Genomic DNA, 14,823 nt, shown 5'->3' on the forward strand with positions numbered 1-14,823 from the left:
AGAGAAAATGGACATCTGTCCGTCCTTAAAAATTCAGTTACCTCTAAATAAATTATCCTTTCCCACGTTTCATTCTAGCCACTAGTTGCGTATTTTGGCAGATTTTGGTGTTGATTTTCAATTTTAAATAATCTCAATCAAAAAGAAACACCTGACAATGGATGCCTCGCTTGTCAGATGCACATGTAACAATGACCTGTCAACCGATCTATAATTGCAATTGGTAATTTGGCAACATTTTAAATAAAGTTTTATAAAACATCTGACAATGGATGCCTCGCTTGTCAGATGCACATGTAACAATGGCCTGTCAACCGATCTATAATTGCAATTGGTAATTTGGCAACATTTTAAATAAATTTTTATAAAATAATTTACCAAATATAAAAAGAAAGAAAAACCTGCAAGTGCTTATATCGGAAATTAATCAGACCAGCTATCATTATTGGAATTTTTCTAGTCAAATACTTTCCTTACCTTTTCTTTCGAAAAACGTATCCCGTACTGTTGACTACTGTTTCTGATGAAATCAACCTCTTCCAAATCACTGAATCTTGGTCTTAAATAACGTGGCTTAATTGTGAGCTCAGCGCGATAGCTTTACGTGCAGAAAGGATATGACTTTAAAAAGACAGACATTTATTTAAAGACCTACAAGTCAGTCAAAGTTATGGTAATTATGTTGTTAGTTATTTTGAAAGAACCGCACTTGCAGTTTTGTAGCGGCATTTGAAACACAGGGTATTATTCCAGAATCGAGCTTTGGTAATTTGAAACGCAATCAATTAACTCAACACAAATTGACCGTGTTCCTTTAGATAACATATGCTCAATTAAAATGAAGGCAACAATCAAAAACACAGCTATTACAACAGTTACTTTGCTTATTTCCGCACTTTGCTTTCTACTTAATAAAATAGCCCATTTTCACTAGCTAACAAATGATGTTTGACAAAAAAGGCACAACGTTGATATCGGTTAGGCATTCGTTATAGACAGAAAAGAAATCAGTACAATATAGAATTTTATCAGCTGGAATATCTAAAACTTTAGACAAGCTTTATTAAAAATGATATGTTCTGCCCGTAACTCAGCTGTCAGAAGTGTTTCTATACAAATATGGTATGCTGTGAAAAGTGTTTCTGTATAAATATAGTATGCTGTCAAAAGTGTTTCTGTATAAATATAGTATGTTGTCAAAAGTGTTTCTGTATAAATATAGTATGCTGTCAAAAGTGTTTATGTATAAATATAGTATGCTGTCAAAAGTGTTTCTGTATAAATATGGTATTCTGTCAAAAGTGTTTCTGTGTAAATATGGTATGCCAGTTTTAAAATAGTAAGGCATATATATCCTTTACCATCATACACTCGGTTTCAGCAAACTAACATTCATTGCTGATAGATGCAGAAACAATTTTGAAAATATTGTTTTATAAAAATATTGATCGATTAAGTTCAAGAAAGTCATTTTCTTTCATTTTTATAAATGTATCTTATATATGATTTAAATTAATATGAAATTTAACATTTTAATTTAGTTCTTAATAGTTCAAATAAAACTTCCTGAATATATTACGTGATTTGTGTGTATTTTTAAATGCACAAACAACATCCGGGTCTGATTGAGTAGATAATGGCTGAAAGGTAATTTCCATGTAGGCAGCTCTGTAGGGTTTCCTTACCACCACTAGCTTTTATTGTAGTTTTCTATGTTGCGTTTCCTCACTGACTGCCACAAGATTGTTTTACAGCTTTGTTTATTGAGTTTCCTTGTTTACCATCACGAGACTGTTGTTCTGCTTGGTTGTGGGGTTTCCTCGATGACTACAACAAAATTGTGTTCTACAGCTTTGTTGATGGAATTCCTCACTTACTAAAGCTTTGTGCAGTCTTTGAAAGTAACTTGGGAGGAAATAATTTTCACCTCTAAGCCTACATGGAAAGAGCTTTTAACAAATTTTACAACATTTTCCGTGGTTCCCACCTCTGCTATGTACTAGTATGAACCATTATTCCCTAGAAATTTGAATTAAAAGTTAGTCAGTGGGATAATTCTCAATCTACTGCTACCTATGTACAGGGAATAATAGAACTCTATAAGGGGATACAAATAAATAAAAACACTTGTTTCTTTTTTAGCTAAATCCGTTATTGTCTAATAATAATAATAATAATAATAATAATAATAATAATAATCGCAATAATAATAATAATAACAACAACAACAACAATAATAATAATAATAATAATAATAATAATAATAATGATAATAACAATGATAATAATAATAATAACAACAACAATAATAATGATGATGATGATACTACTACTGCTACTACTATTCCTACTACTACTACTACTACTACTACTAATAATAATAATAATATTATCATTATTATTATTAATTTCAAGGACTTACATTGCTCAAAGGCAAAATTATTTGTTTTACGTTGCGACATACATTTTACAGTTAACTGACTTAGAATGAGTGATATTACGTTGCGACATACATTTTACAGTGAACTGACTCAGAATGAGTGATATTACGTTGCGACATATATTTTACAGTGAACTGACTTAGAATGAGTGATATTACGCATTCAATATCAGTTAAAGGATTTTTTTTTAAATTAATAACACGCCCATTTTTTACCATCCATGTGTTCAAACACGATTTCATCACATTTTGTAACTGAAATGATATTTGTCAATGTGTAAATTGGAGGAACTACCTGATCTGAATATTATGTTAAACTTTATATAGACGAAAAAACAAATACATGTTGTTTATTGTATATTTGAGTAAGTCAACAATTTGTAGGACTGGTGGTAAAAGTGGAATCAGACTGTTTTCGCTCTAAACTCCTGACATTCACATTAGAATAAACGTAAAATGCCACGATCTGGACATCCAAGTTCATCCGGTCAGTCACGTGTTTGCTGCCGACTGCCTGTCAAAGTAAGAATATACCGTGTCTTTTTTTTAGATCTCCTTTTATTTTTAAAATTGTTAAGGTTTACGCACAGACACATTATCAACGACGTTGAAGGTGGTTGTGGCTATTAGCGTCGTAGTGGCGTTACTGTTGGTGCATTTGTATTTAATTCCAGAGGGTTGAATCATGGCTGCGCAATCTCTCTAGAAGCCTTATCGAGGAACTCCTCTCGAAGTTTATTTCTCAAAAGTTTCCCACTTGCAGATCTCGGCAATTCCGATACAAAAACCACTCCACCTCTCAGTCTCTTGAATGGTGCCACTTGACCTTAAATTACATAACAATTAGTGCACGTAAGTTCTAGGAAGTTCAAGACTGTTTCCTATTCGAAGTTAGTTCGTTTTGAATTAAAACAGTAAGTAATTACCCACATACAAACGTACGATGCCGATTATTCTGTCCTCAGCGAGCCTAAAATATGACAACAGACACGTGCACAAAGCCAAATATGATTTAACATGGTCATTTTAATTAAAAATGTTCGTAAATAATGGGCGCCCGCTCATAGTGGCATGGGGAGCACCCCTCCTCCGTTTCACCTCTTAACGTGTTTTGGCCTACATCCGTAAAATGTAATAGCTGACCGCTACATATTGCGTCCCCCCCCCCCCACCTCCGAAGGAAAAAAAAACATTTCTTCGGGCGCGCCTGTCATAAATTCTTTCTTAAAAGTACCCAATGGACTAGTTATTTTCGTTTTCATTGTTTTAGGTGGATTCTGTATTCTTGGTGAACTACTTAACCCACTGATCATATAGCACAAATGTAACGGAATAAAAATATTATTGAACATACATCCTGCCATATGATTTACTGATACCGTAAACGCACAATCTCCTGAAATCAATAACAGGATATCAACGAGAATACCGTATCTACTCGCATGTGCGCCCGCAGATCTGTATATATGCCGTTGTTAGGAGTTATCAATAGAACAAACAACATGGGCGCTGATCTGCTGGCTCTTTATGCGAATGCAGATCATGGTCAGTTTTGTCTGCAGTTGGACTAGACTTGTATGTGAGTGTAGCGATCGTCGCCGTGACGTCATTGGACATGGCCATGTTGTCGTTTCCTGATCTGGTTGGCAGAAAGACAATAAACTTACTCAGTATTTTGGCGAATAACGGCGATGTTATAAAAATAATTATGTCTTTCCTTCTGCAACTATCATTCATTCTGACTCTGCTTTGGTTTAAAGTCAATAAAACAGTTTCTGAAACTGACTATGACGATTTTTAGTTTAGTTTTCCATCTTCTTCCATCGGATTCAGGGTTTTATACTAAAGATGAAAGGGATACGTTTGGATCCTAAATAACAATCATGTGTACCTTGAACAAACATGTGTTTTAACAGGAGATTTTAATTCAGAACTCATAAAATCAATAATTATTTCCCAAAAGTGCCTTTCAAACAAGTCGATTTTGGTGCCGATTAGTTAGTTGTGTGTTGTCTTTTTAATGATACTGCGAAAATTCTCGACGAGAATAAATTGGTTAAGAAGAGAGTAACATTAATCAGGAAATTAGTACCACTGTGAAAATACTGATAGACATAAGTAAACATAATAATCTTATTATACTAAATGGAATATTATTAACTATTCCGTTGTTTAGAGCAACTCTATGAAAAGTAATAATAATGTCTGCATACATTAACATGGCCTACTTTAAATAGTTGGTCATTCCTTGTTAATTTACCAGTTTTGGTTTCCACTACAAAACTAATCAAATTTTAACCGTTGATAAAATTACATTATCACAAAAAAACCGAGATGGCAAGAAAATAACAAGGCAGATTTTATTAAAAAGTATTGTTACCAGTAAGCTAGAAGAGATATTAAAGAAAAGTCTCCGGATGCAAATAATAATAAATAATACATATATTGGAATGTTATCACTATCATATGTAATTCATATATTGAAATGTTATCACTATCATTATTATTTAATACCACTGCTTCAAAATGTTTTATAATAAATAGCAGCAATCTTGTTTGTAATAATAATAATAATAATAATAATAACATGGTTTGGAACTAAATGCCAAAAGGCATTTAGAATATATCACTATGCGAAAAATATAAATGAAAATAACCAAACAATTAGAACAAATTTTACTCATTTTGATTTGAGTTTATGTAGTACAGGCAGTCACTTATAATTTGTAATGCCATTTAACTTTTTCATATAGCGAGCATGCGCTTCATTTGGTAATATTTTTGCATTATATTTGGCCTCGTTCCTATGTGATTCTACAAACCAGAACTCTGCACTCGCTTAATTGTGACGTCATATTGATATTATCCGACGATCCCTATATGCATTAAAAGCTGACATGTAAATTGCAATGCGTTCTTGCTTCTTAATTAAAAAAAATTTTTTAAAAAAATATTTTTCTCTTCCTTAAGGTCAGCTGACATAAAATACTACCAACCAATTCTTGAGCTGGACAAGATTAAAAAGATAAATAAAAAGTACTCTCAACATAAGTAGATAGTTCCTCCCTGCTGACATGGGATTTCCTGACAACGTAAGCCCTGGGCACTTCGCCGGTGGTACCCTGTGGTATCCCAATCACTGCCACATCTGCAACACTCGGATGGCTCAGTAATATGCCCTCTAGGTACGCAGGTGCCACCTGTAATCCCGACAATATTGCAAGCCAATGTATTGTTTATTTCAACTAATAATAATAATAATAATAATGTTTGTAATACAGGCCACTGGCCCATAATACATATTCATAAATCATGCGGTATAAAAAGATCTTACAATGCCTAACAAAATAGCATTGTATCTACTGGAAGTGATATACATAAAAGTAATCATTTTTGCATTTTTTCGAATTGGTTAAGATACAAGTATATATTACACAGTAATCACACAAAGGAATTTAAAGGTAACCCTAAGACCTGCATGGAACAAGTTTTGTGATATCGACCTAGAGTCTTATGTAGCAGGAGTCGTTGATAAAACGGGTTCTCTAATCTTTAAAGCTTTTATAGTAAACACTGCTAAATTAATCAGAATTTTACTAGTATCATTTTGTATAAACCAACTAAATTTTCTAAAGTTGGATTTGTATATACAAAGGTGGGTAAGTATTTTCTTCGCATTTTTCCGTATAGCGGACAAGCAGTAATAAAATGGAATTTTATTTTAATGTTATAGTTACTAATTGGACTCAATCTTTCCTCACAGCAAATAGTTTCATATGTTCCCGTGTTATCTCTGGTTGGTAAGTTTCCCAGTCAAGCATAGTGATTATATGATAAAAATCGCTATCTCCCAACAATTCTAGATATCTTTGACAACTGAATTCTACTCCCAATGACCTATAGAAATGTAGCCTTTCCATCGACTTAATCTCATCTTGCAGCTGTTGCCTAAAATATCTTCACATCTCTGGCTGAACAATCTAAGAAATGTATTTTCATCATTGTCGCCCTTAGTACAGCAAACATTGCCAAATCCAAATGTAAATAGAAGGTTTTTTTTAACGTTGTTAGCCCAGCAATCACAACTTTCTCTCCATCTTAACTGTAAATTGTAGTATTGTTTAGGATATCTGTCTTCTGGCATTTTAGTATTCTTAGCCAATATTTCCAAAAACGTTTATATCTTATGTACTGCATACTAATTCTTCCTTTTTATTGATATACAAATGCATTTGGAGTAGACTTAGGTGTACCAAGAATATATTTACAAAATGACAAATGAGCCTTTTCAATATCATTGTCATCGTAAAAGCCCACAAACGTCAGCCCCATAGTTAAGGATGAGAGCTATTTTTGCGTCAAACAGACGAAGCAATCCAGTTACGGGTAATCTGCCAAATTTTGAAAGACTTTGCTTCAATATATGCATAGCATTCAGCGTTAGCAAGGACAGAGATTTCGGGCACCAAGAGCTCTTTTCTTACAGAAATCCTAAATACTTATATGATTCAATCTTTACCTCTGTATGACCATATTACCACTTTTCGTAGCCACCTCTGCAAATACAACCACTCTTTGGGATTTTTTTTTTTCCTTATTCACTTTTAATTTCCACTTTAGCAATATGTATGCAGCCTGTTGAACATATTTTGCAACTGGTGAGCGGTATCAGCAAAGACAATTAAATCGTCTGCATACAACAGTAAAAATAGTTGTAAGGTTTCCACTGACACTCCCGTTTCCTTCAGCTAAACGAGTTTTCAGTCGTTCAAAAATAAAGAAAAGATTAAAGGCGATAAACACAACCTTGGCGTACGACCCAAGGGCAACTAAACACATCGGTAAGTAGATTGTTGGATTTAACACATGCTTTGATATAATTATAAATTGCCCTAATAATTCTTAACATTCTTTCCACTAATATTTTCTCTAACTCGCTTTTGGTAGAGTAAACGTATCTCTATCCTGTCTAAGGCTTTTTCATAGTCACTAAATACTGCATTGAATCTACCGCTACTTGTTCTTAAATATTTTCAAATTAAGTTATATAATATAAATATATTATCTGATGTAGAATACCCAGCTCTAAATCGTACTTGCTCTTCACCCAGTAATTCGTTTCCCTCCACCCATTCTTTTTATCCTATTATTTAAAACCAACGTGAACACTTTGCTAAATACATGCAGCAGACTAATGCCTCTATAATTGGACGGTTCATTTGCATCCCCTTTATTCAAAATTGCTATAATGGCAGCCGTTAACCGATATTTTTGGATAATATCTAACATCGAATAATTTATCAATAATATTGTTAATATTGGTGATATTATGTTACCCGTACATGTAAAGAAGTCTCTGGATAAAGAATCGATTCCCCCAGCTTTATCATGTTTCAGTTTACTCAATGCAAAGCGTACCTCCTCTTCAGTGACTGTTCAATCTAAAGTCTCACGAATTAGTTAAATGTTTTCATTTTCCTGTATCTGGTTAAAAAACTTGAAAAATTAAATAATTATGAAAAACATTCAAACCAAGTTGAACAAGTGATATTGCTTTGCATACTGGTTCTTTACAAGGCACTAGAAAAGTTGTGTATTTTTAGAGTATAGTACAGATAAAAGGCTATTTTTTGTTTTAATTCATATTGCATTTGCTTGCTTGTTGTAAGAGACTTATACATATTTCTATAAAATGTATAATCTTCAAGTGAAACGCTTGTGCCTTTTACTCTGAGCTGCCTTAGATATCTTATGGCTTTGTTTTTGGTGGTTGCACAATCTGTGTCTAAACAAGGCTGATATTTAACAAGTCTTCTTGGAGATGTCACAGCTAGGTTTACCTTTCTATTGGTGGTCTTCATTGTGCTTTCTGCATCATGGTAAATATCAGTAATTTTGTCGACGCTTTGATTAAGTTTGTTATTTTATATAATTTAATATCTTGACCATATTTTGAGATAATAGGTTTTGCAATTTTGGATAAAATATAGACATTCTTCCTTGTTCCATATTTATTTATATATTTCGTTACCCACAGAGACACTGAAAGACTTTTTGCTCTAGTTTACCCATGGGCATATGTAATCATTCCAGTCGATCATCTATGTCAAAGTATGATATATTTTTTAAAACACATACTTCAACTAAAATATAATCTATAGCTGAGGCCGAGTTGCCATGGATACATGTAAATTTCCCTATCCTTTTGTCTGATCCACATCTACCGTTGACGATTCTCAATCCAGTTATTTGACTTAGCTGTAAAAGTTTTTCTCTATAGTGATTTATCTCCCTTACGTCTTGATTAGCCCGATCATACATCCCTTCCTCTTCTGTATAATTGAATCCTTAATGCAGATCAATAATACTATCATATTTGATCAAATCTGGCTCCGTACCAGTATAGGCATTAAAATCACCTGTAATTATTATTTTATAGTCAGCATATTTCATTTTTAGGTGAGCTAACTCATTTTCTACAACTGCAAATACAATCTTTTCGGAATGAACAGATAAGTAAGTATTCATGTGACAAATAGACAAAACCGAAAAATCAGTTCCTCTTCAGTATGCCAGTCATAGATGAAACAACTAACTAAATAATATTTTTAGGCACTTTTCTCCCTAGATATATTGAAATGCTTGAGGAGGGGCTCACTAACAAACTCCGAGATCCCCCTGAATTTCTTTTAGCTGACTGTAATTTAATTATTATGATATCAAAGATTTTGTAACCGTTAATATGAAACTGATCGATGGTTTCTGCCCAAATCTAAGTATATATATATATATATATATATATATATATATATATATATATATATATATATATATATATATAGTTTAAGAGATATAAAAAATATGTTTAAGTATTATCTCATTAAATTAATATAGTATGTGTTTTAATGAATTTAATTACATACTTTATAAACAACATATTTCACAGTTTTTGCCGTATACTACCATGATAAATCTAGGATTTTGAATGATGTTAACTTGGATTGCCGTTAAGAAGCATCCAGACGATTACTGAATGAAAATTTAATCAACAGTGGTGCCCATTTATTCCACCCATACATCATTTCCGCACATTGAGTAAGGATGGGTTACAAGTCTAGACAAACAACGAGTTTATGAAATATACAAGCATGTGCATAAATAAATTTTAATATTTTGTTTATTTATTTGTCTTTCCACCTCCACCTTCACTGGGGTGTACTTATCAAATATTAAAGTGTGAAGAGTTGTGTGTTGCCTAGTTATTGTTGCCTAGTTTTTGTTGCCTAGTATTATGATGCTGGTATTGTCTTTTATGTTGTTTTTTCGTTTGGTCCTTTGTTATTTTCTTCCTCCATGTAAGTATCATTCAATTCTCGTGTGAACCATAAATTTGATTAATCTCGACTTTAATTGTATTTTCATTTCTTTGTACAGTATTAATGGTTTAATGGTGTACGTTTCATTTCTTTGTACAGTATTTATGGTGTACATTTCAGCTATTCCTTGTGCAAAATCTGATTATCAGCAAAGCATTACGTGTTCAAGGAACGTTTCGTTTAAAAAAAATGAACGAAAAAGTCCTTAAATACAGGAGTTTGTAACTACTTCTGTATAGTGAAAACGTTTTAAAAAAAAGAATTTTAGCTGATCGACCTCGCTTTTGTGTGATACAATTAACAACCTGCCCGCTAGCAGTGTCATTGGAAATCATCCTCTCTTTCCGTCACTTCATCAAGCTTGCAACGGAAAAGAATGAAGTCCTTCCGATTGTTACAATGAAAGAGACAGGATATTATACTCACCTGGTAACCCTTATACTTAATAATTTCCTTCAGTCTGTCGACCACGTAGTAGTCGCTGTCATTGTCATAGTAACCGATGTCTCCTTGAAAGAGAAATAAACGAAGATGTATCATTTTGATGTCAAAATAGTTAAACAAGTGCCATATATTACATCAAAGCAGATATTTCAGTGCTTTTTCCTAGCGACATTAATTGGAATTCACGAGTTGCCTCCCATAGTATGTAATGCCAACTAACCAACAGTGGCTAGCAGCTGTGTATTGTACATATGCTGAAAATGGTAGAGGCAATTGATTTCAAAAGGATACTTTGAAAGTTTAACATCGAAAGTATGGCTACGTACCAGAGAGAATCCATTACGGGTGTATTTGAGAGAAAGGTATGTATACAAACGCGGACCGGCAGTGGAAAATTGCTTATTTATGAGTCCATTCAAGTTGTGCGCTTCCCTTGTCTCGATCATGTAGGAAGAGCGTTCAAATTTGAACAAGATACTTTTTATTGGATGCTGTGGCTTGTCGGCGCATCCAATGAAATTCACAGACCCGAAGCACAGAAATATCTGCTCGATCCGCCAAGGTGTAGATAGGGTAACATATCGGTACCTTGACTAGCTAGGATGACTACATGTGTATTTTATGCTGTTGTCGGGTTTTTAAAAAAAATGTTATAAATGTTAGAACAAGTCATAACAATAAACAAGGACAGAGTTCTCTGTGTAATTACGTTATCATTGCACAGAGACGCTAATTATTTTGATCTGCTTCCGGGCTGAGGACAAATAACGGAGTACATTCGTGGCGAAAATGAACGAAATCTTTTACCAGACGTTACAATATGTCTAAAGGATCAAGTTCTACTTGTGGAGGTAGTAAAGGAAATATACCACGAGCATATTAGTAGTATATGGGGCCACCCTAGCGACAATGGGAATTAGCATTAAAAACACCCCTGGGTAAGATTAGCGACAATGGAAATTTAACATTAACCACCCTGGATAAGATTAGCGACAATGGAAATTTAACATGGGCAAAAAACCCTGGGTAAGATTAGCGACAAGGGAATTTTAACATGGGCAATGGAAATTTAACATGGGCAAAAATCCCTGGGTCACTCTGGGGACAAGGGAATTTAACATATGGAAATTGAACATGGTGAGTCTGTATAGCGTCAAGGGGAATTGAACATGGTGGGACTGTCTAGGGACAATGATGGTAGAGGGTCAAACACAACAGAGACAGAGACATGCATACACTACTACAAGCGTGAGATTTATATATAAAGCATTACCAAGACCTGAAATCTTGCTGGGGTGTTCAAAAATTTGCATATTTGTAATGATGCTATAAATAGCTATAATCAAGGAAATGTTCAACGACAAAATGGATGTGACTAAAAGTAACGCTAAAATGACGAAATTGTCCCAGAATTTAAAGGTAAATAAACATATCCCCGAAAATTAAGTTACAATGGTTTAGACTAAAATGGATAAAATTAGTAACTACTTACAATATCAACTTGTGTAACGATCGTGGATAAACACCCATGTATCTATTTATAGCTATAATCAGCTAAAATTCCTATGAAATCCCACTATCTATTTATACTACAACTTGTGGGTTATTCCTTTGGAAAATCCCACTATCTTTTTATAGCCTCAGCTTGAGTGACGTTCCTGTTTATGAATTCTAGTACATATGTATAGCTACAACCTATGGAAATCTCCAAGTCCATATTTATAGTCTCGAAATTTCCAGCGTCAGTGACGTCACTGTACTGAACACTAGGGGATAAATGTCAACAGTGTTGCAAGTGGCTGACCTGAATACACGCTACTGCAGGTAGGTAGGTAGAGTGTATCTGATAGGGATAAAGTGAGTTTTTATAGGGACAAACAGAGACCAATACACACACACACACACACACAACGTACGCGAGCAGACATACGCACACACACACACACACACACTGCCTCTTACGTTCTTCTTCTCTCTCACTGAAATCGTGCGATTGTTTCATCTCGATTGCTGATTCAGAAATGATTTAACCAAGTTCATTCTCTCCATATATACCCTCTCTACCTCTTGTTGTCACAATGACTTGGTATATTTCACAAGGGCAAGTGAAAGCCAAGCATATAGGAGCCCAACGACAGCGGTGCGTCTTAAACACCTCATGCATCTTGATGACCCTTCGATTCAAACCCTACCACGAAAGAAAAAATTTGCAAAACCCAGACAGTTGGTGTCTTCAAGAGAGCTAGAGACGCCGGCACTGTGTCGCTGGGACACGTACGTACTCCAGAAAACTACGCCACTCGACAACGTTGTCTCCTTCTCTCAGTCACTTCTACTTTGTCGCTGAATACATTCTACCAACCCTGTTTTAACACACGTTTCTTCATCTGATATTTTTAAAAAATATACTAAATGCATTTTTAAAAGAACTACCCTTTTTCGACAGCAGTGACGGCGTCTCCTCCTGCTGTTACCACTGTTGCTGCACAAAGATGATCTTTCCTTAAGATCAAAATATGAGACAGAGCAAGTAAGTTGTGAAGTTGAGCGGAGGTGTCTAAACAACAACTGTCAAGCCCCTATGTTCCATTTCTGTTTGTGATAATAACTTGTGATACTTCACATTTTCTAAAGTGGAAATCTTTACAAACCGTACAAAAGTTATATGACTTTGGCTTCTGACAGTTGTACAGACTCTTCACTTTATAAGTGTCACGAGAAAACAGTGTATCCAAGTTTTACCATTTTCCAAAACACCCACACACTTGCAACGTGACCAGAATCTGTACTTCTTTATTTGTGGATATCCAACAGACCCGTCCCAGCATATATAGCTGGTTAAGAACTGTAGGAATATCATCTCATTTTTTTTTCTTCAGAAATATCAAAGTTTTTATGTGTATCTTCCCTGTTCCACCCTTTATTAGTGCTTAGGTATATTCCCTAAAAACACAAACAATTTGGAACAAAATTAAATTTTGAATTAAGGTTTTTCTCTGTTTATACATTTTTTTTTTCAAGTTGTTGGTACATGGCATATGACATCCAAATACTTTCTCAGACTGAGAGGAATTTCTACACATGTCATTGCCTTTGTTAAATTCGGTTTTGTTGGTTAGTCATCGTTAATCTTTAATTCTATTTTTATGATGTATTTCTTTTTTGCTAGAAGATTTAATTTATTTATGTTGTTTAGTCTGTTGCTGCAAAAAAGAAAATGCATGTATCTATAGCAAAGTGTTTAAGTTTGTTCAGTTTTTTATTTCAAGCTCTACAAAAGGTACCAAGTTTGTCTTGCAAGGGGATTGAAACTTTAAGTTACGCGGACGTGAAGGAAAACATACCTTTGTTACTACAATTTGCTGTCTTTATGTTCGTTCTAATCATGCTTGCCTTATATCTTTTTGTTTTAGGATCATATTTCTTCTGATGTAAATACATACATCAATGGATAGACAGCTTGGGTTATCATCCTTGAGGTTCACTGTACTTCTAGTTTCTTTACTTCATACAAACCCCAAAATCACTAGCTTGAAGGGAAAAAAATAACAAAAAACTGACACCTGGTACTGTAACACATCTGTCTCTGTTGATGTGAGTGTGCTTGACAAAATGTTTGAGGATAGGACGAACATTGTTACATTTTTTCCTGAACCCATGTTTTGACTTTAGTATTCAGAGTTAACCATAGGCAAGGTTATACAGTGCAGTGTCGCTTGCTTCATTCTTGAAAAAGCCGTGTGATTGTCTTTTTTTCTGAAAAACTGTAAATCTAATGTTAGAAGAAAAAAAATTCCGTGACATGTTGCAGTTCCAAAATAGGATAAAGTTAAGATACCAGAACTGTGCAAACTCAAGCTTTTATTTTATCCAAAGATTTACTGATGGAAGAAAAAAAATCGTTCTACAATTTTTTAGAGTGTAAACTTTTGAAAAAATAAGATGACAAACGGAACAGTTCGCGTAATTATGGTGACCACTGATCACAATTTTGGAGAGGTATCTTCAAACGGGAAAATATTTCATTAGGGTATAAATCAAAACCACAGAGAGAGAGAGAAAGAGAGAGAGAGAGAGAGAGAGAGAGAGAGAGAAAGCATGTATTCCTACTTTAAAAATATCACGACACGTACGTTTGTTTCTTTACGGTATATTTTCCTTATGAAAGTTTCAAAGAAACACTCATTCCACTTACATAAGATAAGATAAGAATTCTTTATTTCAGACTACATAGTCTATACATCTAAATTAAAATACAGATATAAAGTAAAATCACTCAAAACATAAAAGAACATATAGAACATAACAATCACATCCATAGAAAAAATACACCCTTTAAAAAATATCACAAGAGTGAACTGAAGACGCATGTGATTAAAGAGTGACCACAGAAAAGTACATCCAAACAAGTCGTGATATATTTCGTAACATGACTAACATAATTTCCATGAGTCGCCCATGGCGTGATCATTTGTGTGTTAGTTTTATTGTTTGTGAAGTGACTAATGGTCAGGTACAGAAAAACGCGTCTGATCATCTCGCGGTGCGAATAACAAGTGAAAC

General features: G+C 34.0%; 1 protein-coding gene across 1 annotated transcript in view; it reads right to left on the bottom strand.

The window, feature by feature from the left end:
• Positions 1-2,832: 2,832 nt before the first annotated feature.
• Positions 2,833-14,823, bottom strand: part of LOC149771762 (uncharacterized) — a 55,106-nt gene continuing 43,115 nt past the window's right edge. The window contains exons 9-11 of the mRNA XM_089948148.1: positions 10,243-10,325; positions 5,481-5,640; positions 2,833-3,266 (exon numbers count right to left, since the gene is read on the bottom strand). Of these exons, the coding sequence (XP_089804274.1) occupies positions 3,124-3,266; positions 5,481-5,640; positions 10,243-10,325 (386 nt within the window). The 3' untranslated portion in view covers positions 2,833-3,123. The remainder of the gene's footprint in view (positions 3,267-5,480; positions 5,641-10,242; positions 10,326-14,823) is intronic.

Source organism: Sinohyriopsis cumingii, unplaced genomic scaffold (assembly GCF_028554795.1).
Source record: "Sinohyriopsis cumingii isolate HCF-2022 unplaced genomic scaffold, ASM2855479v2 utg001673l, whole genome shotgun sequence".
In the NCBI taxonomy this organism is placed as follows: Eukaryota; Metazoa; Mollusca; class Bivalvia; order Unionida; family Unionidae; genus Sinohyriopsis; species Sinohyriopsis cumingii.